General features: G+C 40.8%; 1 protein-coding gene across 4 annotated transcripts in view; it reads right to left on the minus strand.

Annotated features, from left to right (window-relative positions):
* Elmo1 (engulfment and cell motility 1) overlaps window positions 1-26,839 on the minus strand; it is a 529,323-nt gene that overhangs the window by 22,890 nt on the left and 479,594 nt on the right. For all 4 annotated transcript variants that reach the window (XM_032885160.1, XM_032885159.1, XM_032885162.1 and 1 more), the window contains 3 exons: window positions 22,350-22,513; window positions 14,765-14,877; window positions 5,392-5,499 (listed from right to left, as the gene is read on the minus strand). In XM_032885160.1, coding sequence (XP_032741051.1) covers window positions 5,392-5,499; window positions 14,765-14,877; window positions 22,350-22,513 — 385 coding nt within the window. The remainder of the gene's footprint in view (window positions 1-5,391; window positions 5,500-14,764; window positions 14,878-22,349; window positions 22,514-26,839) is intronic.

Raw genomic sequence — 26,839 nt, forward strand, 5'->3', positions numbered from 1 at the left:
AGGGGCACAAACTCACACAGTAGGGAGCTCCTGAGGACTTCAAAGCCAAGCTTTGTGATTTGTTTTTTCTACATGGGAAAAAGATAAAACTGTAGGGCACAGAGCTGGGGGAAGCAGAAGGCCACCAGAGAAGGAAGTCATGGCACATCTGCATTTCTCATATTTGCCCAGTTTAAGAAGGGCTGGGGTGGTCTAATTCAACACACCATCTTGCAGATGGGAAGCCTAAGGTTCAAGAGGTAGAATTCCTTATACAATGTCACACAGCTAGCCAGGGACAGGTCTGCTCTTAGTGTTCCATGCTCTTCCCTTACTAGGCTCCTGCCCCTTTGTGTTTGGAAGGTGTAAGCACCTGTATCATAATGAGACTAGCCACACATGAGGGCTTCACTCTAAAGACATTGATGAAATTCTTTACTAGTATCTTACAAGAAACTTTAATTATGGTTTAAATGACAAAATATTACTAAAAACCAAATGAGGTCACTATGATGCAAACACTTTTTAACTTTTTTTCCCCTGGGGGAAGTCAAGGGACATCTTCAGGAAGTGGCTCTACACCTTGAGTTTATGTTGTTTGCAGACACTTTTGTGTGCACGTATCCTCAGTAGAAGCTTCTGTGGCAAGAGCCAGGGTGTAGGCAGGCTGCTCCAACAGTTAGGACAGAGCTTGCTCTTCCTACCCTAGCAGATCAGCTTCAAGGCACTGCAGGAGGGGCCATCCCCTGCCTTTGGAACCAGAAACTAAGGCTTTAGGGGCTTGATTAACCTCTTGATCTACCACGCTAGGCTTGCTCTAGATCAGAGTCTGATCAATTTCAGTCCAGGCCTGAAAAAAACAGTGAATTACAATTGGCCATGGAGCTGTTTGGCTGCCTGCAAATACCTTCATCTTACTGTTTACTAACCCATGGCTGTCAACTAGTTACACTTAATGCTTCTCCACCTCACTTTTCTTATCTATAAACTATGGATGAAATGTCCTTTCAGGTTGCACAGTAGATGACTTATGCAAGCTCGGAGCACAGTGCCTGGCATACCTTATGCACTTAGCAAATGCCACCAGCCATTATTCCTATTACTCTTAATTGGCATTAATTCTCTTAGTAAATGGAGGGACCCAGATTCTTCCCTGTGCTTCCATGACCCAAATCCCCCACTTTGCCTGGCTGTCAGCTGCTCTCTTCAGCCTCTATAATAGGCTTAATCTTTGAGGAGGGCATAGGCCTGTGCTTTCCACCCTGTCCCTGTGATGTGGGGGTAAGAATGCTGGCCTAGATTCTTTTACACAGAGGCCTTAAAGGGCACTAGGCATGGCTAAAGCAAACAAGCCTCAGCCTGGTAAGCACAGGGAGGGAGCAGAGTGAGAGGAGATGCAAGGGAACATAGATTTTTCAAGGGCCTCATTTCCTGTGGCTCAGAAAGAATATGAAAAGCAACAGCTCAAAGATTTAGGGAAGAAGACAGCCAAGGGGAATCCTCCAATGCTCACTCCAGTTAGCCAAGTGATTCACTAATGCTTTAATATTCAGCCCTGGTTAACTCAAGGGGTGAAAGATAACTCCCCCTGGCTTCCGGAGAGGACAATACACAGCGAGGTGATGACTCTTACCATTAATTAACAGTAACCCTTCTTTTTCACTGAAAAATCATATTTTTATAAGTTATATCTTGGTTACAGTTTCCCCTCCCTCCCAGTTCCTCCTAACATCCCCTCCCATCTGGATCCACTCCTTTCTGTCTCTCATTAGAAAAGAACAGGTTTCTAAGGATTAAAGATAAGACAAAATAAAAGAAAACAAAAATAAACACATCGGAGTAGTACAAAAAACAAACAGACACAAAAGATCCCGTGAAACAGATGTCATCACAGAGAGCCACCTGTTACACATTCAGAAATCCTATAACAATACAAAACCGGAAGGCACCAGTGTTGGGAACAGGGAGGTGAGATACCATTTAAAAATACGAGAAAAGGGAAAGTCCTGATACAGCATTGTCAACCAAGGAACCTTAAAAGATGCCACTGACTGCGTTCTGTTGGCCATTTACTGCTGGTCACAGTCAGTCCCTTAGGAGTACTTTGTTCTCTCAATGAGACCCCCTTGGGGAAAACTAAAATTTCATTTTCAAGTGGCTATCGATTGGTGATAGGATTTGGATTAGGGGTGGGGCTGTGTGTCCACTTCTCCCTTCAGCTCTAGGACCCCATGTGGTGCAGACCCATGCAACTCTGTGCATGCTGCCTCAGTCTCTGTGAGTCCATCTGTGCTCTGGCCCTGCTGTGTTTTGAAAGCCTGGTTTCCCTGGTGTCCTCCATGCCCAGGCTCTTACATTCTTTCCTCATCCCCTTCTGCAGGATTCCCTGAACCCTGAGAGGAGGGATGTGATGGAGTCATACCTTTAAGGGCTGAGCGTTTCAAGATTGCTCATTCATTTTTCTAGTGGAATAGTATTTTCTGATTCTAAGAGCTCAGACAGAATATAGAATTGGCACAGAAGGCAAGCAGGCATGTGCCCTTAATTTCCTAGGGCAGGGCAAGGCCTTCTTAGGCTCCCAACTTCATTTCATTTTATAATATAAGCATACTCCCTGCTCTTACACAGATAGATACAATCTCACCAATGCACACCCTCTCCCACCCCACCCCCACACTTTAAACATATACTTTCTACCTATATTTCAAGGGATCCAGTGTGAGATGGCCTTGGAATTCTACATCACTGGACTTTAAAGTCTATGGAGGAAAAGGAGGAACATGACTCTTGGAATCATCTTCAGAAGCAAGACTGCTACCTTCTCCCAGAAGCCACCTCAGCCACTGGCCACTGTCCAACCCTGTGTGGAGAATGGAGACGCACAGCTTCAGCTGTGCTCTCTATGAGCACCCAGGCCAGGGCTCTCCTTGCATACCTAGATGATTTCTTGTTTCCTTTACTCTGGGGCTTTGGAAGTGAGGGACATAGTTTGGTAGGAAATTCCAGCAACTGCTCTTTAATAGGGCGCTGGTGCCAGCCAACTTGTAGAACTTTCTTTAGGGCTTCTCATTTCCTAAGCATTGGTGTATGGCAACTAAAACTGGCAAAGTGCCAGTTATATACCTATGCTCAAATTGAAAAGTGGATTGTTTATCTGTACGTGTGAAGGTAAATTACATGCTCTGTAAATGTAGAGCAGATTTTCAGGGTGGAGTCAGGAGTATGGTGAGTCTTTGCTCAAACTACTTTCTTCAGGTAAAGAAAGTCCTGGGAGATGATGGCCTAAACAATAGTTATTTTAAGTACCAGAAACGTCTAATGCTTTTCTAGATCACTGGCTGTGGACATGCTGTAGCTCATGAGAGATTTTTGTTTTACCAATTAACAGCAAGTGGAGAAAAAGGAGGACATGTGTGCTCTTCACATAGCCAATTCAATGAGCAGAAAGGAGTGTCCTTTATTCTAAGATTAAGCCTTTCTTACTGTGTGAGCATGTGTGCATGTATGTGTGTATGCAATATATATGCGAGGGAGAGAGAGGGGGGAGGGAGAGAGAGAGAGAGAGAGAGAGAGAGAGAGAGAGAGAGAGAGAGAGATCAAGGATGTTTTCCTTTATGAAAAAAATAGTGATACTAAATCTTAGTTAGTTTTTGTTTTTTTTTTTATGATTCCTTTTACCAAAAATTACAGTTGACTGCATATTTACAGTTTAGGTTTTACAAGAGCTTTTAAAGAAAGTCACATTTGTGAAATTATTGTGACATATTTAGCAATGTCACACTAATATTTCTAAAACTTAAGAGTATGCCAGAGTCACCCAGAGGCTCCATTTCTTACTCAGGTTTTCTAATTTGTGAGGCCTGACTGAGTATTGCTTTTTTTTTTTCTTTCTTTTTTTTTTTTTTTTTTTTTTATTTCAAGACAGGGTTTCTTTATGTAGCCCCTGGGTGTCCTGAAACTTACTCTATAGACCAGGCTGGCCAGAGATCTTCCTGCCTCTGCCTTCTGACTGTTGACAATAAAAGCATCTACCCTAACTGCCCAGCACTGAGTTTCAATTTTCTAAGGTCTGATGGTTTGGTTCACAGGTGAAGAAGCACAGGCTTGGTATCATGTGACAGGGTGGTTTGGTTTTGTAAACTCTGACCAAAGCCTAAAGCCTAAAGGGCTCTCTCTCTCTCTCTCTCTCTCTCTCTCTCTCTCTCTCTCTCTCTCTGTGTGTGTGTGTGTGTGTGTGTGTGTGTGTGTGTGTGTGTCCCCAGGCATAGCCTTCTGTTCATGGTTCCCAATTACTTCTTCATGTTATGGGGGTGGTGTCCATAATGCATACTTGGAAAGCAGTTCCCCTATAGACAGAAATGAACTATGTGACACTATGAAGACCAGACTGCCCCATTTTTAAACTGGAGGAAGAGAAAATGTTCAGGCTTTCTGCCTGAGTCTGAAAGTGTCAGGAAGTTTCCCACTCAGGTTTATTTTTACTTCCTGTGGTCCTGAGCTGTACAGCAGGCAGTCCAGATTTAACTGTCATGGCCCTGGGATGATAGAAGGGCAGATGTGAGACTGCAGGTGGTAGGAGGTCAAAGAAACTATGCAGATACGGCTGTCTAAACACAGCAGGATCAGTGCTACTCTTAAAGGTTATTTAAGCATGTCCTGACAACTGGTCCCTAGTTGATTTCTCTGACTAGAGTGACTAGAATGTATTATTTCTGTCTCATTTCTATTCCAGATTAATCCACCATCCTGGCATTTTTAAATGTTGCTTTAATAACAGTTAGTCTCTACACTTAACATTGAACCTTGGTACTTGTTACCTATTTTGGTATTAGAAGGATAACATGTTACTGTCTCTTTAAAACCACGTTAAAACAAAGCCCATGGAAAAGGTAAATAAACAGAAGTAACACCTATCTCAGATGACTACTGAGTTCCTGGGTCATTTATCCTAAGTTCCCAAATATCTGCATTCTCAAAAGCAGTATTTGAATCTTTCACTAACTCTATATTCTAATTACAGTACATATGTGGTAAAAATTGTTGCATATAAGTTATAAGAAATTATTTTAGGTTACTTGAAAATACAATTGATAAATCAGGTTTTTATTCCCATAAAATACCTCTATACACATTACACACTATCCAAAGTAGACATTTGGACTCCTACTTCACCCCTCAGGAAAGGTATGTAAGCACCACTCTGACATTTGTCCTGTTCATCTCTGAGCCTCAAACCCTTCCTTGGTGGGAATGCACAGGCTGAACTTATAGGATGAGTCAAGTACAAATGGGTTCATTTAAATTAATAGATTTCTATTAACCCATAGTAATCCATAGTATGGGTTGCTATGAATAAGAACTAACTAACTAACCAAAACCCAGGTGTCCTGACCCAGGGAGGGAGCTACTTACATTTGTCCTGCAGGGAATCATGGGGCACTTCTCCTTGGGGGCTCTCTTCCAAGTCACCATAATGTAAGACCTTGTGATTTGGTGAAAGCCGACAATACCAAAACTTGTCTGAGAAGAAAAACATATGTTTAAAAGGTTAATGATTCTGGTTTCCAAAAACATTGTCATTGTCATGATGTTTCTTAATAGTGCTACCTGAAGGAGAAACGTCATTCATTTGACTTTAGACCAGTAGTTCTCAACCTTACTAACGGTGTGACCCTTTAATACAGTTGCTCATGTTGGGATGACCCCCAACCATAAAATTACTTTCATTGTGACTTTGTAGGTGTAATTTTGTAATGTTATGAATTGTAGTGTAAATATTTTTGCAGATAGAGGTTTGCCAAAGGGCTTGAAAATGACAGGTGGTTGAGAACCACTGTTTTAGACCTTAAGAAGTAATGAATTTTATTGTACTGGATGGTGGAGCCCCCTTCTGATTTTGGTATTTCAGCATCACCCAGCATGCACTGCATACATTGGTGACCATCGAGAATGTTACCAAACCCTTCTATCTCAATGGCTAAGTATTTTCCAAGATGGCGGTTTCCATGGGCATTCTATCAGTAACTACCAATAGGGCTGGTTAGTCCTTAGATACAAAATCTTGGCACAGTGGAAAGAAGTGAAGAAGAATAGCTTTTGGGGCTTTGAGATGTTTCTACGTTGATTTCCAGCCTGCTGAGACAGCTGTACACTAGGCCATGCTTCAGTTAGTACAAATACCTGCTAACAGTCCACATCCATAATCTGTGATTAAATTATCAGGATATTGGTAATACACTTGGAGGTGGGATCCATCAGAAATTGCCTGAATAATTTAGGATTTAGGGAAAGAATGAAGATATTCACAAGCAGCTTCCCTCCTAAACTCTTCATTGTAGTGCCTGAATGGAAATGGCCAAGACCTTAAGGATATTCCTACTATGAACTCCCTCCATTTTATCCCTTCAGCTCCCAAGGGTGATGAGAAAGTGTGAGCAAGACAAATGCAGGGAGAAGAAGGCAAATACTACTGGTGTAGACCTATACATTTACAGATTCAGAAGTTGAACCATGACTCCACTGTTTCTGTAGCTATGAAGGCTCAATTAGATGATGCCTCCTCCAGAAAGGCTTCTATGATCACCATTATGATCTGAGCTTTTCCAGAAGTTATTAGCATGAATAAAACATGCGATGACATGATTTACATATACATGTTAGCTATCTTAATGTTCCCTGCTGTGAAACCAAAGAAAGAAAAAAGAAAAAAAGCGACCTGAGGTAATACCCCCTAGTAAACTCAATGTAAATAGCTTTCCCTAGTGGATGTACCACAAACAGTTGTTGATCAGACAAGAGACTCGAGGGTATTCATCACCCTGGACAGTGCATGGAAGTCGACCTGTCTGTTCATAATGGCTGTGGTCGCTAAGCTTTGGTACAATACCACACACTGAATATGTGCATGGTTGGTGTTGGCTAAAGTGGAAAATGAAGACTTAAAAAGATTTAGTTCGTATAAGGAGATGGCTTTGCAGACGCCCTGGGCAGTCTCTTGTCGTGTGCTCACCACCACTTGGTGATGACTCTTAAACTTTCTCGTCATGTGCTCATAACCTGTTCATGAAAATAAATGAAAGTGTGATTTTCCTTCAAAAAAAAAAAGATTTAGTTCAAGCACAGCCAGCACACAGCATCTGTGCCCTATCTGCCTCTTGGTACTTTTCACGCACCTGGTTTACCCTATGGTCTTGGTCAAATCACTTCATTACTGTACCTGAAGTCCTAAATTTTTTTTGAAACTACTCTAACAAAAATGTCCATTACATTTTAACAAAAGAAGATTTCAATATAAAATTGTTTTCACTGAAAAAAGTCCTATCTTAACCATAATTCACTTAATCAACAAAAAGCTTTAAAAATGGAAGTAAAAGCCACATAATGAACAACTAAAATGCCCAACTTGACCCACAAAAGGAAATTGTGATTCTTGTCTTCTTAGTATGTAAGAGAATTTTAGAACTGTTGAAAATCCATGGCAGTATCTAGAACATGGCAACTATGCACTTAAAGGACTCTGAACTCTGCTGAAATCCAAAACCAAACAAAACACCAAGGAGGAGAAGGAGAAGGAGGAGCAGGAGGAGAAGGAGAAGGAGGAGAAGGAGGAGGATTATGTAATGCCCATGAATTTATTTGGGCTTGACAACTTCTCAAAAATCATCTTATACATACAGTAATCACAGGTAGTTATGGAGTGGACTTTAAAGAGAGTTAAGCAAGTTATTCCCTCAGTAATTCACAGCCACTATAATCAGTAAATGTAAAAGTACTGGATTTCCAAATGAAGAATGCATATGGGGGAACTGAGCTACAATTTACAATAGGAATTGTGAAACTCAGAGGACATCAAATGTTCTGAGCATCCCAGAACTGTTAGAGCCTGAGATAATAGGGCATGGTGGCCCTCTTTGCATACAAAGACTGCATAGCCTATGGCCTGGTCTACATGGCCTATCATGACCATGTTTTGTAAGGCATGTTACCTTTGAGGAACTTTTGGGACTAAGTAAGTTACTGATGGGTAATAGGAAGGAGGCCAGTGAGGTGTGACACTAGGATCCTCAGTTCTTCTGTTGACTAAGATCTGCCTGCTCTTTGGAGAAATACCTTCTTTGCAAGCTGGGGCTAGCCCATGACTCAGTAGTACTCTGCAAAGCCATTAAGTACGTTTGACACAGTGATCATTTATACTCAGTTTAATCTTACAGGAAAATGTGATTGAACTAGTTTAATACAATATGTCATGAAGTTTCACTGTGTATATTCATTTATAAACTATATTAATTTTTGTGTTGCTGCTTACACTTATGATAAATTTATTTATTTAAGAGTATTTGCAATAAGTCTGCAATGTGCCAAGTATTCCTCAGGAATAGCAGGGAGCCATTAAATGACTGACAGACATGACAGACTGACTCTCACAGAATGCCACAAAGATGTTCCATTAACTCATGGTGGCAGTTAGAGAGAGAGACTACATAAAGGATGTGTCCAGGCCTGGGGAGTGGGGACAAAGACAATCGAAAATAAGAAGAGGAAATTCCTCTTGCTTATGTAATGCATTCTTAATTCATAAACCACTACAGAAGACTGGCTACTTATCACTTTTCAAAAACGACCACATACATGGAATTTATTTATCAGAAACACAAGAGGCTACCTACAGCTCTGGCTTGTCTATCTGTTTTCCTTGAAGAGGCTTAAATGACTTTGTGTTACAGAACATCACCCTTCCCTGGTTTTCTTCTTACCTTTAGCTAGTTCTTCTCTTATTCTCTATGCAAGTTCTCCTTACTGTCCACTACCATACTGGCCAAGAGCAAAAGGGTCCCTGTATGCCTGATAGAAGCAATGCATTCCTCTTTTTCTCAGCAAGTAAGAAGTGTTGGATAGATTACAAAACAGTGACGCAGGGCTGAAGAGACAGAAACCATGTTTGACTTGTGATCGAGTGGGAGGATGCTAGAGTAGCACTTTCTTTGGGATGGAAGCTGTAGACCTTAGGGTGACAGCCATCATGACATTGTATAATTCTGTCTCAAAGGAAGGGCTGTTATACCACTGTATATGCAGCCCATGCTCACAAGCACAGCATATGACACAGTGGTAGAGACATCAGTGTCAGTCAACAGCAGCAGCTTGATTTGTCATTTTCTTTTGTGGGGAAAAATGTGCATTTTCCTTTTAAGACTCAGCATGGTGCAGTGAGTTGCTCAATCCCTTTGGGCAATACAAGAGTAGATCTCCTCATTAAAAGCAATTAGCAAGAAGCAATGAGAACATTATCAAAGATTGTTTACTAGCATCTAGGAGGATGTGAGAGCTAATGTGGAGGCCTTGCAGTCAATTACAAACTAGAATATATTAACAGTTGTCTTTCCTTCTCCAAACTAAATATGGAGACAATGTTGTGCTTCAATCTTTTCCTTTGTTCTTATTCATTTTGCCCTTCAGTCTCTCCCTTGTTTCTCCTTTCCTTTGTCATTGATCTCTCCTTCTTTTCCTCCCTCCATGCTCTCTGCCCATATTAAGGATCAGAGGGCTTCAAAGCCCACATTTTCATTTCTTTCTTGTACTGCAATAACTCTAACCCAAAGCCACCTGGGTTCGGGTGGTTGGGCTTTATTGGTTCAACATTTCCAAGTCACAATCCATCATTGAGGAAAGTTGACGGCCAGAGAGTACTCATGGAGGAACTGTTTCCTGGCTTGCCCATAGGCTCGTTCTTGAGCTACTGTTCTTAAATAGCCTAAGACTGCCTGCCTGCTTGGGGATGGTGCTGCCCACAGTGGGATGAGCTCTCCTGCATCAATAATCAGGACAATCACCACAGACATAAGAGACATGTCCACAGACCAGTGTGATCGGGGTGATTCTCCAGGTGAAGCTTTACTCTCAAATGTTTATAGGCTACATCAAGCTGGTAGTTAGTGCTAACTAGGAGAGCCTATTAGCCTGGGAAAGGTCCAATTAAAGTAATTTCTAGTGTCATGTGGATTACTAAAAGCTAAAAATCACTGAGAAGTGATATTTTTATAACATTGTCCAATAACTTCCTCCAATAATGAAAATGATCTGCATCTCCTTTATCCAATAAGAAAACAAATTTTAAATGTTCCACGATTTTACCATCTTAGCCACAGGCATGCATGCCTATTGATCTTAGGAGACCAGCATATCAAGTAATAGTTACTACCATTGGTGTGACTTGCTGGATGAGTCTGTTCAACTCTGCTTTGGAAGCAGGAGCTGGACTAGAGTTAGGTGCAGAGCCCCATTTGGTAGCACACCCTGAGAACCTTCGGTCACAGACACGGGGAAACATTTCCTAACCTGTGTTATTAGAGCACTTCCATTAGGATGCTCCATTTTGCTAGGAGGCCCTGAACTATATCAAATCATCGTTATGTTCAGAAGGTCCATATCTTGCCTAAGACTCAATGTTTCCAAGTCAATTGGACAATGCCTGGAAAGTGAAATGTCACTTTCCCAGTGATGAGGCCCACAAATTTCTCTGTTGATTCACAGAGGGGAAATGGTACCTGTGGGTGGCAATTAAGTTCATTCCACCATCCAAATACTTCTCAATTCACTGAATACTCTCCAAAACCAGAGACTTGTGTTTTGATACTGAATTCTGCCTTCTTGGAGGCATTGTATCCTCTCCTAGCTTATGATTCCAGGAATCTCATGCACTCAGGAAGATGATTGGTCTTAATAAATATTGGGATGATCACACAGACCTTGACTGTACACCTCATTTTGACACTTATCTTTAGGCCTTACCAAAATTATAGCCTGAGAGACCACTGTTCTTCACTTGCAAGTGATAGCCTTAACTTCATGAGTAAAACATACATTATATATACATCCTGCATTCTCCACAGACTGGCTAGGAGCACTCATTCATTCCAGTCAGAGAACATGCCACTCTAACCCCACTGCTTACCCTTCCACATTTCTAAGATGGTGATTACTGTTATTTGACCTATTGAATGACTTTTCCAAAATTCAACTGTTTTTCCTTCATTTGGAAATACATACTTATTTGTTCCTGCCTTTTTTTGTTAGAATGAGCTGATTAGGTTTCATGAAACACCAAAAGAGAAATGTAATTAAAACAGCAAAGAAGCAGCTTGTTGCCCAGAAGGGTTGATAGAGATGCTGCGCCTGAATGATCCATTTGGCTCCAGGATTGTGACTGAACTATGAGAGTTATGTGAGGTACAAAGGCCTTGCTGGCTGAAGTGGGGAGACAAGTTTAATCCAGCACAGAATTCCGAGGTAACTCAGTCATGTTGGCACTTAGAGACGAGAAGCTACCAAACGTCTTTCATGAGAAGCAAGCTTTAAGGTATCATTTCTTGAAATGATTCTCTGGTGTCTAGCCCAGGGGTTATCAAGACCATTCAATGCAATCGATTCTGAGAAAGCTGGATTTCTGAACTGTAGAAAGTAGAGGAAAATGTTGGAGACTGCACTCTCGTGAAGCAATAATTTGTGTACCACAGACAACCTCTAGGAGTTTATCTTTGCTCTCGCCTCCAGGAGTACACGGGACAGAGAAGAATGGTGAGCCTTGCACTGTGTCAACAGAAAGAGAAAAGCAGTCCTGAGACATCCAATAGTAGTCTGCTTCCTATGTTTAAAAATTATATGTCAAGAACGTACAACCCATCACGTTAGGTGTTAAAGAGATTTTACGTAATCCTGGCAACTACCCACTTGGTGTAGGAAGCAACATCGTCATTGCATGACAGAAGAGGAAGTGTCCAGCCTGGAGTGGGGAGACTGGGACTTAAGCTACATTAGTATGTACCATATGACTGTTTCCCAAGTATACTGTGGCCAGATATTCCAGAAGCCCAGACTTGTCTTGTTTGCATCAGATTGTCCAAGTATCAAAGTTATGGATGAGATAGGGTGATAGGCAAATGACAACTGCATTCTGGCAAAATGTAGCAAAGGAAAAGATGCTTTGCAATCTCTTCCACTTCCAGTTCTGTGTTACTGGAAACTTTCAAAGTTTCTCCTTTGAACTTAATTACTGAATCTGCTCATCTGTGTCCTCCTCCCTGTCAGACAAGTTGGAAGAGACAAGGGAAGTGGCCATGGCTCCTACACAGGGAGTAACAAATTCAATCTATGATGAAGTCTCCCTGAACATGCATGTACTTGAAAGAGTGGCAATCAATTTTACAGCCCAGCCTACTTGGTTGTGCAAAATCTCAGCGCAGTGTTTGGCTGGAGCAATGGAAAAGCCCATGCAGCATAGGCAGAGAGCTGGTAATGAGATTTGCATTTCTCTGTCCAGGTGTTTGCTAACTCATCAGCGACATACTAACACCTTTATTCATTAGAACGTTCATCAACAATGAAGAATAAATATTTTTTAAAACAAAAATCTGGAAGGAAGTTCTGGTAGAACCTATCTGTTTCAGCCTAGAAAGGGATATCAAATAGGATAGTTAGTGGCTTAAAAGTTTTAACTCTAAGCACTGGGACTCAGCTGGCATCAGTCAATGCTTTTAGTGTCTCTATATGCTTTTCCCATTCCCAATACTTCTAGGTCTTTTGAACAATGTCAAGTACAAAAAGAAAACGATTTAAGTTACATTTATGGGTCCATATATTCTGGATATTGAACTGCACAGAGACAATAAGGAAATAAGGGCACACAGCTAATAGCTAATAGCTCTCAGAGCCCAGAGTGCTAGACTCCCAAGTTGTAGGGTTTCCAGACATCTGATATCTTGCCTGAAGACACTGATAGGGCTAATTGTGGAGTGGAGAGTCTTGTCACTCAGACCAGTTTTTGTTGTTGTTGTTATTGTTGTTGTTGTTGTTGTTGTTGTTGTGTGTATGTCTGTGTGTCTGTGTGTGTTTATACAATCTTCCACAAGAACAGTGATTCCTTTTAGCTTTACTCCTAGGAGCTACATTGCAAAAAATCTTAAGAAACAGATACTTATACTGACTGAAAACTATTCAAGTCCACATAGTTGGACAAGAGCAGCCAACGCTTAGCACTAGAGTATAATGTCTTCTTGGAGCATCATATACCTGGATATGAAGACCAGCATGAGGAATGCAAAGAAAAAGAAGGGAGTGACCTCATTCTTCAAAGGCTGAGTTCTCTCCTCCACTGTTTTTATAATGCAAGTCTTTCTCTTGTCTAACTCATCCTTTCAATTTTCTGTTCCCCCGGCTCCCCAAATCCTCTTTGTAGGCTTAGTATAAAGCTCAAGGCTTATATCCAAATAACCCACATTTACTCTGGGAAGGTCTGCCTTCTGAAGTCCTTCAGTGTAATTTTCAGTGGTAACATCGACATATTTCAATTACTGAACACTCAGCCCAGAGCAGTTAAAGTAAATGGCCAGGGAGATGGGCACAAACACAAATTGATTACTGTCATTAGTGGGTGAGCTTTGTGTCTGAGCAAAGCATCTATTGGGTTTCAGAACTACCTGCCAGAGTTGCTCCCAGCACATAACTAATATCTGATCTAAGCACAGTTGTTGATGCCTCTACTTATGGCTGACCTTGCTCAGTTTCCTCACCTCTTCTCAAATCTTATTTCTCAGTTCTGTTTTCCAGCTGTTTTCTTCTAGGGCAGTATGATAGGAACACTTTTTACAGTCAGAAGCACATAGAGGCAGCAAGAAAACAATCAAGGCAGAGGAACAATTGGGACTGCTTCCTACCTAATTGCTTGGTCTACTGTTGTCTTTTTGATTTGACATTTTGAGGTCAGAAATCAGAGACAGATCAGAAATCTGACTTGAAAGATTCTGAAAATAGATTCTTAAATCACCTTGCTTATACCCCAATAAAATAACTTTGGCATGGAACAGCATCAGTGTGAGAAATATGAGAGTATGAACCACCCGTGTTGCAAGGGCCAAGATCCACCCAGACAGTGCTTGCCAATTTCCTGATGGTGCGAGAGAGTCACAAAAAGAAGGATTTGATATCAATGCCTCAGCATCATCTGGTAACATCTGGCTCAATGGGTGAAAACACATTTGGGATGAAAGCCTATTGACATAAGTTCAATTTAGTGAACGTACAGTGAAGAAAAGACTCACAAATGTTGACCTTAGACCTACATTTGTGCACCATAGAATGCATACACCTTTACCCACACATAAGTCATATAGACAGAGATATAATAAGGATAAACAAAACAGACATTTAAAAAGTAAAAACTAGAAGGAAGAGCTTATAGCTTTAGATGACAAACTGTTGCTTTCTCAGGACTTTACAAGTTGCTTAACTCTTGGGCCCTCTGTTTTGTTATATACAAATGTGTGTAGCTACAATAAGTACGCCAACTACGCCCAAGACTGGAAGTACACTGTGTAATTTTACCTCATTTCACTTCCCCCAGATTTATACATTTATATAAAAACTAAGGTGGCACAATGTTCCTAGTGGCCACCATTGTATGTGTTGTCCCTAGTCAAGTGGCACATGATCCATGGTTGTGTATGTAACATATTGAGAGAATAGCCTTGCACATGGTTGAATTATAGCATGCATTAGCAGTTGTTGGCACCACCATTAAGCAGCCTTGTGTCACTAAATGGCGAAGTACAGCCTTTTAGCTTCATGGATCTTTTGTAATTTGGTTCTCCCAACACATAAAACAAGAACTGATCTATACTGCTGTTCTTCTATCAAGAACAATGCTGTCCTTGAATGACACTATGTTTCTTGTGAGTACCAAGAAGCAAGCTACTGTTGTCCCTGCCTGTGTATGGAATTCCCTAAACCATACCTTGTCTCCGACGAGCATTGAGTTTCCTAAAGCAGGTCCCTTCCACAAGGCGATTCAGGCGCTGCTGTTTAATCAGCTCTAAGATTTCTGGCTGGATCTTCTCCTTTAGTTCCCTATTGGAGACAAACACAGCATATTACACAGTGATAAACAGCCCACTGTGAGCTGATGGGCAGGGAGCATGAGTGGCCTTCTTTCACCAACACCAACACATGCTTTAGAGAATCATTTAGAGATTTTTTTCTAAGCGGTGTTTGGACAATTTAGGTCAGGGTTCCCTGTTGAAATAACAATATTGGGTTCTCTGACATTTACAGACTATCCACAAAAGTACCAGCCACTTTTGTGACTTTTCTCCAGAACAAAGCCTTCTGAGAAATTCCTTATTTACAAAGCAATGGATGCAGCTTAGGCAAAAGTCCAAGAAAATAGATGCAGTGCGCTTAGTTTTATAGAAAAACAAAACAAACAATCAAAAATATAAAACAAAAGAGAAAACCTCTACATTAATTTTGTGGCTAACCAAGCAGGAATATAGGGTAACCATGGAATTGCTAGAAACCAATACTCATGGTATCTTGAGCAAGGACCCCTTTTTTGCTTTACATTCAATCTCTCACAAATGAGAACCACAACACTGTCCCAGATTCTAGCCCACAGAGATTGAGATAATGATGGTATAAATTAAAATTATTTATAATGTCTCAGGCTAATCGGATATAATTTAGTTTTAGATGAACTATGTTGCAAAGCTTTCATGCTAGAGTGCACTGTTTCCTAAACCTTTAAGGGATTTGTATCTTACAAGGCTTTTTGAGCGCACTGGCATCTGAGGCTAGTAAAGTCAGCAGTATTCTGATCAAAGCTGTATTGGGAGCTATAGAGCTCAGCCCTCAGAGATGTATTAAAAGTATTGCCTATAACATGGATCCAGTTGTCAGAAACCAGGGTCCAGTCTAGGCCATGTCTATAACTAGTGTTTTACATAGCTCATTTGAGTCTCAATTTCTTAACCATAAATGGAGATTAGAATCTTTTTTTTTTTTTTGAGAAAATGCTATGACTCCCAAAGGAGACAGTGTTAGCATTAAGTCTTTATAAACATTGAACAGTAATAGACACATTGCTGAATATACCTTGGTGATCACCTCTTTTTTGCTTAGCTAAACACTCTAAATGACTATTATGACAGGCACTCAAGGCTTACATATTCATCAGATTTGACCTTATTGGGCAGGACATCTGTTTTCACCTGTTCTTGATTTGCAGGTGGGGTAGGCACTTGTGATCCTCAAATACTCACAAGACTGGAAGTACATTGCGTAATTTTATCTCATTTCACTTCCCCCAGATTAAAATGAATTTGGCGGATGAGTACTTAATATCACCATTTCTATCCTATAGATGTGGAAACTCCTCAGAAAGGTTAAGGATAGAACATCGTACAGACTCAGGTCTTCTTGTGATAATGAGTGACAGAGAAAGGAAAGTGGGGAGGAGAGATGGCTCAGCAGCTGTGAACACTTGTTGCTCTTGCAGAGGAACAGTTTGGTTCCTAGCACCCACCTGACTCACAACTGTCTGTAACTCTAGTTCCAGAAGATCTGGTGACCTCTTCTGGCCACTGTGGGCAGCAGGCATGTATATAGAGTATACACATGCATGCAGGCAAAATACTTATATGCATAAAATAACTAAAGAGTGTGTTTTTGGAAAAGTAACATAAGAACAAATATGGTAGTTAAACTTAATTTTCAACTTAACAAAACCTGGTAGATAGGTTTCTGGGTACAGTTGTAAGAGATTATCATGATTAGGTTAATATAGGTAGGAAGACCTGATAACTATGGGTGGTATAATTCCCTGGGCTGAGATCCCAGACTGTACTAAAACAACAACAACAAAACAGTGAGCTATGCACACGCATTCTTTATCTTCTACAAAACTCCCACTGCTGTAACTTCTCTGGCCCACTGTACATTAACATAAAGCCTTTGTCCCTTTAACTTGCTTTTCCAGGATATTTTGTCACAGCCATGGGAAAAGCCATTAGGACAACTAATACACATTTGGGAGCTGACATATCTTTGGAATCATGTGCTGTATGGAAATGCTGCACTAATGACAGAGCTTGGAGCATTTGCAAGGCCCTCTATCCACAGGCCTCTGGGGATCTCTGGTCCGGCTTGCAGATCACTACTTTAACTATTTCTTATTAGTGCTCATCTTTTATAAAATACACTAAGCAAATCACGGCTTTAATGAACACTACATGGAATGGAGAAGTTGAGGACTGCATAGGCATGTTCATGGTGATAAACCACTGCTGCAGACTTCTAAGTCTGGGCAACTGCGCAAAGGGGGAAAGACATCCTCTAGGGATGGAGAGAGCACAAGAGAAAAGAGTTTGGAACACATCAATCAATATCCAGTTGATGCACTAAAAGAAGTACTAAATCCATATCTCTCCAAGGGAACTTAAAGAAAGAGTCAGCCCCCCCCCCACCCGCACGCCCCTCCCTGCCTCTCCCTTCCTCAAATGAAGCTCTAAAATGATTGGGCAGAGGGAAATAAGTTAAAGTATTTTTTTAACTTTTTCATTTTCTTGAAAATAGACTCAGTAGCCATATATTTATCCAAAGCCCAGGGAGGATAAATGAGTGTGTGTGTGCAGCAGTTCATTCTAGAACCTTCTCTAGAATACAATTCTAATCTAGGTTCAGCAAGGCCAGTGCAGTATTTGGAAGACACAACACCTCTAGACTGAGGTTAACTCTTAGCTGTCTGTCTACCCAGCTGAGATACTACTATTCCCCACTGGCCATCTAGAACATGGTTTGCTAAATGTTTTCTTTAAAGCATCAGAAAGTCAATGTTTTAAGCTTTGTGGGTTTTTAGGCTAATAGAAAAATGAGTGAATATGGATGAATTTTAATCAAACTCATGTACAGAAAGTGGCAGTGGGTAGACTTGGCCCAAGATCTATGGTTCAAGGACCCCTGATTGAGTCAGAAGCATTGGGCTGAGTGAGAATGGCAGTTTCCTAGAAACTGATCTTTTTCTGTCTCCGTTGTAGAGATCTTCAGGGTCCAGTCCCAGTCTTAGTCGGTTCTTCAACTAAACAGACTCATGGATTTAAGTGCCAATTTTATTCTGACAGTTTTCAAATTAGTATTTCTAACCTAGACCCATCTACTGACCTCCAAACTCATCTGCCTGATCTTCCATCTTGGATGTTCCATAGCCTGGTATGTTCAGAGAAGAAACCCTGGTTCCTTGCTCAAATTATCCATCCCCAGAATGCTGCCCTTTAGTGGTTTAGGTCCCAAATCTAAAGCTCTTCTCCGATTCTTCTCTTTCTACAACTATATTTAATCTACCAGGAAATACCATTTCCCTTCTCTTCAAAATATAACTAATGAAGAGTAAAAACTAATCTTATGGTCTCTTGCTTAAATTATTAAAACAGCTCCCTCACTGACCTCCTTGCCTTTAAATGGGCCTCATTCCAGTGTGTCCAATGCAGAACTCCATGTTTGTTGTCCACTAAAATCCCAAATGGTTCCAGCAAAGCCCTAATCATTATGGTTCTAGATGCCTCCCTAGAATCACCTCCTATTGCAATTGTCCTCACTCACTCTGATCCTGCCACATTATCTCATGGTTCACTGAGAACCTAGATGTGCTCTGACCTCAGGATGCATGCACAAGTAATTCTTTCTGCTTGGGGTACCTTTCATCCAAATATTAGTTGGTATGCTCCTTGAATCCCTAACGAATCTTCATTTAAATGTCATCATTACAATTAAAGAGATATTTTACCATCTTTATAATTATATTTTATTCCTCTTATCTCGCCCTATATAGATGTCCTATCTATAAAGCCATTCTATCACCATGTAACTTGCTGTCCTCTTACATATGTTATACGTGTATATTATCTACTACTCCCTCTAAAATTTAATACCATGAGGGTTAGGCTTGTATATGTTCTATTCATTGTTGAACCATAAACAAAAAGAACAATGTCCAGCATGTATCAGGCCTTGATAAGTATTTGTCAGATGTTTGAACACTGAACATGGTATACCTATATAAACTGACCTACTAGAAAAGGCTTTGAGTGAAACACTAGGCTGGTCAGCCGGGCTGTAGAAAAGGTGCAGTGTGTGTGTGTGTGTGTGTGTGTGTGTGTGTGTGTGTGTGTGTATCTATCAACCTTATTTCTGCTTTTTCCCTCATTTATTCCTCTTGTATATTCTTAGCTAATGTGAGAAATATACAAATGCACTCAGGGTTGGGTTTTCCATTTATATACACCACTAATACCACAATTTGCGAAGTTCTGTGTCTTGTAACAAGCATGATCATTCAGTCAGTGCATAGCATAAACTGAGCATGTGCTTGTTGCTTTTCAAATACATGTGAAATCCTTTTTATATACATGTGAAATTCACTTAGTCATGTGAATCTTCATAGTGGCATAAGGACAGGATGGTTTTCCTTTCTTGAAGAGGTGAAAGGCAGGCTTTGAATGGACTGTGCGACTTCCTGACAAGGCACGCTTACAAATGGCTTCACAGAGAACTGAGCTGGTGCCTGAGCTCGAGGTTGCAGCACAGTTTACTTGTCTGTTCTACTGTTCTGTCCTTGTCTTGTCTCTTCTTCCAACTCAATGCTAAATGACCTATTTCTGGAGTGTTTAAGCTCTTCATATTTATTAGCCTGTACTGATAATGAGGATAGATTTATCTTCTCTGTTAAGTGGCAAACAAAAAAAGTATCTACTCTTTGAAATCATTCATCAGGAACCAGGAAATAAGCCAGTGCTGCTTCTTCAGCCGTAGCTATTCAGCAAACATTTGTTCATGTAGAGTTTACTTTTTTCTTCTTGGGGTACATGACCATTTTTACAATTGGACTTGAGGTTTGTTGATGGGTTGTGTGTGATGTTCAGGCAGCCATGGACAGGACAGAATGCTATGGAGGAAATGCTAGAGAGCCAGTGAAGAGCAGTGGACTGGTACCCATGTTCTAGCCAGGCTGCTGTCCCTGTTTGCAAAATTAAAGCCTGAACTAGACAGTCTTAATGGCACTTTTAGCTCTAAAGCTTTGGTACTGTAAGAACTGAGCTTTCATGAATGCAGTTCCTGTGGTCTTTGTAGAAATTTAGTTGTGTTTACTATAACACCTAGCAGTCTGTGATTAGCCCTACCCTTCCCCCATCTTTTGAAATCTGGATACTAAGGCACCTTAGTGCTTCTCAGCACCTTGGGTTGAGCCTACCATGGAGAGATTGCTTAATATGCATTTGTTCAAATGATTAAAAAGAAAAGAGAAGAAAAGAGACATGCACAATGATTCCTCTTCCCTTGAGTGACTTTGTTCATCGTGAGTTATGTGCATAGCACTTACATTTCATGCAATCCCATGGTAAGTTTCCCATCTAGAAGATCATAGCAATAGACAGAACAGATCCCTCTAACTGCATTCTTCTTCCTACCACTGGTAGCAGATGCTGTAGCTGCAGGCTGGTCCCTCAGCTTCCTTTTGAAACACTAAGGTTCCTAGCAGCTTGTTATGACTGTGCTACAGTTATTTTTATCAATAATTCCAGTGAGACCTGGTGCTTTCCAGTCTCCTAGACACGAGTGGTATCAAAGTTATATCTGTGAAGGAGATAATCTTTTCATTGGCATTGTGCCTCCTCATTCAAGCAATATCAAGGTAAGAGCTTGTGATAAAGGGAAAAACCACCAGTGTGTAGAGGCAGAGCTTTGCAAGTAAAGAAAGAAAGGCAGAGTTCACTGCTCACTCTGGGCAGAGCCGACATTCTCCTCTCCAACAGTCACGGTCAAGCACTGATTTAGACTCACTTGGCTTTGCTGAAGTGGTAGTAATTTAGAGCCACTCGGCCTTCACTTAATCAACTGTTCAATTCTCCATTTAGGTTTTAAGAATTGTCAGAGCATAATAAAGTGTCCTTGTGTTTGTACACTGGCTAGGACAGATAACTGAAAAGTCAGCATTTTGTGAAGGTGGGTCCTGAAAGGGTGTGGCACCATCTGTCCTCTTTGTGAGTGCACAACTGCATTTCTCAAGATCTAGCTACTGATTCCAATGGTTCTGTGTTTGGTATTTCTGACTGTAACTATCTCCTGGCTGAGGAACAAAAAACAAAACAAACAAACAACCCAGTTGTGTCTCTTATAAGGACCAGTATTACATGTATGGTAAGTCTTATGTTTTATAATGACATGAGCCAAGTCCCTTAGAAGCATTTTCGGGTCCCTATTGATGAAGTTCATGTCCACTGAACTCTACAGTTCTAATGTACAGTTTCGGGAGGAATTTAAGACCTGAAAGCAAATCATACATGTTACAACTTGACTACTGTCCTTTCTAACCCGTATACTTTCTTAGCTTACTCTCAGTCTTGCACATGCAGACCCATTCTGAAGGTGTGGATGATGGAGTAGCTGAGAGTTCAGCAGGTTCAAGGCTAGCTTCTTCCCTAGGTGTCTTCTCCCTCTTTGGGAATAACACTTGCCTACCTCAAGTGAAGTAAGGAAATGAACTAGAATAAAGGGTGTTTTATCAGTTGTCAGCCATAAAAATTATCAGATTATTCAAGCAAAGAACACATACACACACACACACTCACACACACACACCCCACAGAGAGAGGTAGGGAGAGGGAGAGAAAGAGAACAGTAGATAATACATAGGAAAGCTCAGAGGAAGTCACTTCTAGTCTTCTTGTTACAAAAGAGAAATAACTGTCAAATCCCTTCCCTGCTTCCCACCGTTACTCCTCTGTCTTGTTCTATAAAATACAAAGGTGATGAATCTAATCTGGTTCTTAGCAAAGAAAACAGGCCAGGTCTCAGAAGAGATGAGGTGAACAAAAGCATTCTTATTTTCCAGATTCAGAGCATTTTAGAGATGGAGATACATGAAGTTTTGAAATGGTTGCAAGTGACATTTAATGCAAAGTCCTATAAATAAAGGGGGCCCCTGCTGTCTCCCTACTGGGAGCCTGTAGATTTACAGTCATAAAGGTGACAGGAGATGCTCCGATGCTAACCACTGGCCTACGCCTGGGGCCCCCTTTCCCTCCACTGCTCTCACTGGAACTTATGCTACCTTAGAGTTCCCAATTCTTTAATAACTAGTGTGCCTATCTCTGGATAGCATGATATTTTGCCACTGAAGAGGTACCTGTGTGAAATACAGTTTTACATGAGAAAACAAAAGACATCCTTTGCGCATACCCCTTTTTAGGTTCTAAATGTGAAAGAAGTCAAGTGCATTTTGGCTACAGATACCTGAGGGATCACAGCTGCCAACCCCACAAGTCCCACTTCAAGGAGTTACTGGAAGGCCTCCATTTTTAAAAATTATTATTTTATTTTTTTATTCACTTTACATTCTGGTTGCAGCCAGACGTCCCTTAAACGCTATTTTTTTGGAAGGTCTCTTGCTCACATCCTAAGGTCTAAGGAGCTTACAGCCTGTCCCTGCTGTTACAGCACCAAATCACTAGGGGCTGTAGCAGAGACCGAGATCAGATGTGGTAACTTACAAAATCGGGCGAGACTGGAAGTCTTCCTGGTTCATCCTCTCAGACTGGCGGATTTTCAGGATCTCAGTGTAGCTCAGGTTTTGCAGCTTGCTCTTGAACTGGTCCAGGGAGCTAGGCTTGGTTGTAAGCGCTCTCATAACCTGCTCCTTCACCACCTGCATTACCTGTCAACGAAAACAAGAGCTTTACATTCCTGGGGCCAATATTTCCTGTTCAGAAATGACTCCCATGTTAAAAGTTCCCTGCTCCCTGGGTGCACAGCGTGACCTCTCAGCTCCAACCTTGAGTGTGCTTTCCGAAAAGATAAACTTTCATTATGTATACTTCTATTTTTTTTCTTGCACTGTGGGAACCACGAGGAAGAAAATAGACTAAGTTGAAGTGAAGGGCAGGAGAGAATGCCTAGTCGCTCTGTATATTATGTGACAGCTACTGATACAGCAATATAAACAGTACAAACTCGAAAGTCAGGAAGCAGCAAAGGCCAAACCACAGCTAAAAGCCTGCATATTAATTATTTCTTCCAGGAGAAAATTGCTGTGATAAAATTAACTGTGAGGTTTGGCTGGCACCAATTCAAATGGATATAGAGATGCCTACACCTTCCAGACCTCTTTCTCCTGTCCTTAGGGCCTAAGTGTTCATACACATTAAGCATTTGGATATGCATTTGGAAATGGGCACAAGCTCTTTCTCTTTGAGTCAGCCACTAGGCAGAGGGTTTGTTATATTACAACAGATATATCCCACTGGAAACTTCAAGAAAATAAGGACATGGTAATTTATGCCTCTAGACAGGTCCACATGGGGTCATTAACCATTGCCTTTATGAATGTAGACTCATCTTCATCAAAATACATAAAGAAAAAAAAAGGTCAGAGGACTCACAGAGGTATCCAAAGGGCTTGTAATCTCATTGCTACTCTTCATTGCTCATTACAAATGAGAACCTTTATTACAAATGTTACCCTTTATTGGCTCTGTACCAAGTACTCAGTGCCCTAGTAGATACTTTGTGTGTGTGTGTGTGTGTGTGTGTGTGTGTGTGTGTGTGTGTGTTTGCCCTTTCTATTATTTACCCACTTAAATCTACAAGCAGATATGACCAGCATTTCTATTCTATGAGGAACTGAAGCTACAGAACATTAATAAATTAGCTTAGAATCACAGTCAGTTGGTATGCAGATAGGCTGAGATTTAATTTCGTTTGTAAAACTCTACTGCCTTTTACTCCACCATTTCTGAGTGCTATTTAGACATTTAAAACAGAATAAAACAACCTATATGTGTCTGCTTCATGATAAGTTTGGTACCAAGTACTTTTGCTATGCATCATCTCATTTAATCCTCTCTCTAATAGAGAAGAACAGGATATGAGTATTGTACACATAAAGGAACTGAGGGAAGATTGATAACTTGCCTAACATACATCTAGAAGCATCTCAGGGACCAAGTATGATGACTATAATACTGAATTTATGTTGAAGAAATATGAATCAGATTCAGACTCTGCCTTCTGTGAGCTAGTGGTCTAATGAGAGATGGAAAGAAGGCACCAGATCATCACAACAGACGTGTGGGGAGAAGAGACATTTACACTGTACTGACAGACGGAGACATTGTATTCAAATACACTTGAGATCATCTTTGGAGGAACAATGGGTGTTCCATTGGTGTATACTCAGACAAATAACCTAGAACACCTCCATACATTAGCAATTCTGAACCTGGGCTACAACTAAATCAGAACTGACTACCTAAGCATCGTTCCATGCTCCAAGTGTAACAAGATAGGACACTTTCCAGCTGACCTTCAACTGCGTCGGCTTTTCTAATCAGGCATAATTGTCAATTTGGGATGCTTGACAAATTTTAAAATTCTAAACATTTCATGCTGTGAAGCATATTCAATGGCTAAATTTGGTCAAGACTGAATTATGTGCTTTGCCATTGGGGGTTACCAGCTGCCCGTTTATCGAGCCTTGGAGTGAAACCCAGTGTTATTTGCTCTTCTGGTAGGATGGTGGGACATGCAAGAGAATGGTGCAATAATTAAAATAAAGAAGTGGTATTTTAAATAGTATCAGGACAAAACTGAGATAGTGTGGAGCTCGCTCTATCCCCTTCATTTTACAAATGAAAAACTGAAAGTTCAGAGAGCTAAGGTGATTTTCCCACTGCATGTATTTAAGGAAGAGTTCCAAAAGATGGGAGCATCCATATCATAGCTGCTAAGATTCATGCTAGGGCTCATGAGTGATCATGTGATCCAAACTGTTCCATCAGCACCCTTGTTGAGATTGTCCCAATTTAACTTGTGATATAGTCAAAGGCTGCTCATTTTCAAGTTGAGAGTAAGAACATGCCCCTTAATATAGAGGATAATGGGACATAGAGAAAATATAACAGAATCAGGTAAAAGGTAGACCTCTGATTGTAGAGAGTATCGATGGAGGTTATGCTTTGTACAATCTGAAATCTGTCTAAATTTACATTTTGGTATTTTTGGTACATTAATCAATATTCTTTTCTTAAGAAAATTTTTTTCTTCTTAAGTTGATATGCATTCTATTTTCTTAAGTTGATATGAATGGGACTCTTACTATTTGCAGCCAGACCCCCGACAAACATCTGGTAGACTTCTATGGGCTGAAGAAGACAGACAGAAGGAGACAACGGGGACGATGAATAGAGTTGACTATTTTAATAAGAAGATAGTTAGACTGCAGAAATAGCCAGTGATTAAGAAAAATGGCTGGTTTTCTATTGGGCTTGGGTTTATTTCCTAGAACTCACCAAGTGTCCCACAACCATCTGTAACCCTAGTTTTGGGAGGCCAATGCTCTCTGTACTCTGTGGGCATCAGTGATATAAGTGGTACACAAACATACATGCAGGCGCATATACATGTGCACATAAAATCAAATTTAAATTTAAAAAGGGAAATGACTTTTAAATTCACCTTTCTTTATATATGAATATTTGCTTGGAAATAATGAGTTCTTTACTAAATGCATAACTAGTCAAATCTGATGTGCAGTGCTTATTGGCTTGCTACAAACGCATTGCTCAGCCTGCTTTCTTATAGAAGCCAGGGTGACCAACCCCACCAACAAGAGGCTGGGTAGCTCCCATCAACCACTAATTAAGAAAATGTCCTATAGGCTTGCATATAGGCCAATGTTATAAAGGCATTCTCTATTATGGCTCCCTGCTCCCCAATGACTTTAGGTTATGTCAAGCTGACATAAGACAACATCTGTAATCAGATTTAGGAAATGCTGACCATCGAGGACCATATCTTATGAAGCTCCCTCTGAATTAAAATTTAAAAGGTAGCTTGAACAGAAAATATAATCTCCCTTTCAGCCTGCAGACATGCACACCTCATGTGAGGACTCTATGTATTCATAGCACCTAGATGGCAGCTCACCATTATATTTGGGTTGCATTGCCCAGAACTGGTTCAGAAAGATTCCACAGTGTGCCCACTGTCACTCTGAGTGGTTTCAGGGCTTTAGCAGATTCTGTGGCCTGTTTCTACACCCTTCTGCCAAACATCTTGGACGGTATGGCCATTCTATACCTCTGGTATGAGGCCTGGCTTGGTGAAAGCTGTGTGGGTCAGGCTTATTGTGAATAAAGAGGAATGCCTTGAAGTAACAGAGGCCTGGTGTCAAACTCTGGCCTCTCATGATTTCATCGTGTGTTCTCAATTACTTCAGATGAATCAGAAACAATTGTGTCACTGATGAATGCAAAAATGCTCTTCTCCATCTCACAAATGATATGATTTCCTTTGGTATCATTAACTATACTTTGTCTCCACTTCTTCATTGTGTTCCTCCTCATGGTGCTCTGAGAACCCTGCCTCTACCATGTCTACCTGAAGGAGCAACAAGGCCTAATTTATAACCACAAGCCAGTCCATGTTGATGAGTACAGAGAGGCTCTTGGGTTTCTTTCTCTGAACACACAGTTCGCAGTATAATAGTTACTTCGTATAGTCTACTAAAAAGCTAAGGATCATGAACTAGGAAAATGACCATTTTCTGGAGACTAAATCTTCATAATGGTGTTACTATGTTTCCAGTTAGAGTTCTGGGATCTCATTCATCCATAAGTCTGTTCTCTAGGGAACAGATACCTGTACTCATGACTGTCAAGTAAACCCAATGGTGAATTCTGAACCAATGATTATAAAACATGGAACCATTAGGGCTTAGGTGGCCCCCTGCTCACAAAAAGCTGGAAATGTTGCTCTAGGGTCACGGCTGCCAAGTGCAGTGTAGTGAGATGCTGACTGCCTTCTGACCATTCCTTCTGTTAATTTCACAGTGTTTATGCTGACCTTTCCAGAACTGTTACCCATATGCCTACCCTGGTTTTACCAGTAGACTTTGAACTTGTCTGTCCTTTCCAGCCTCTCCTCCCAATTGCCACCTCCTTTAAAAATATAAAGTCCAGTCAATCACTTGTTAAAAGCTACA

This window comes from Rattus rattus, chromosome 14 (assembly GCF_011064425.1).
Source record: "Rattus rattus isolate New Zealand chromosome 14, Rrattus_CSIRO_v1, whole genome shotgun sequence".
NCBI lineage: Eukaryota > Metazoa > Chordata > Mammalia > Rodentia > Muridae > Rattus > Rattus rattus.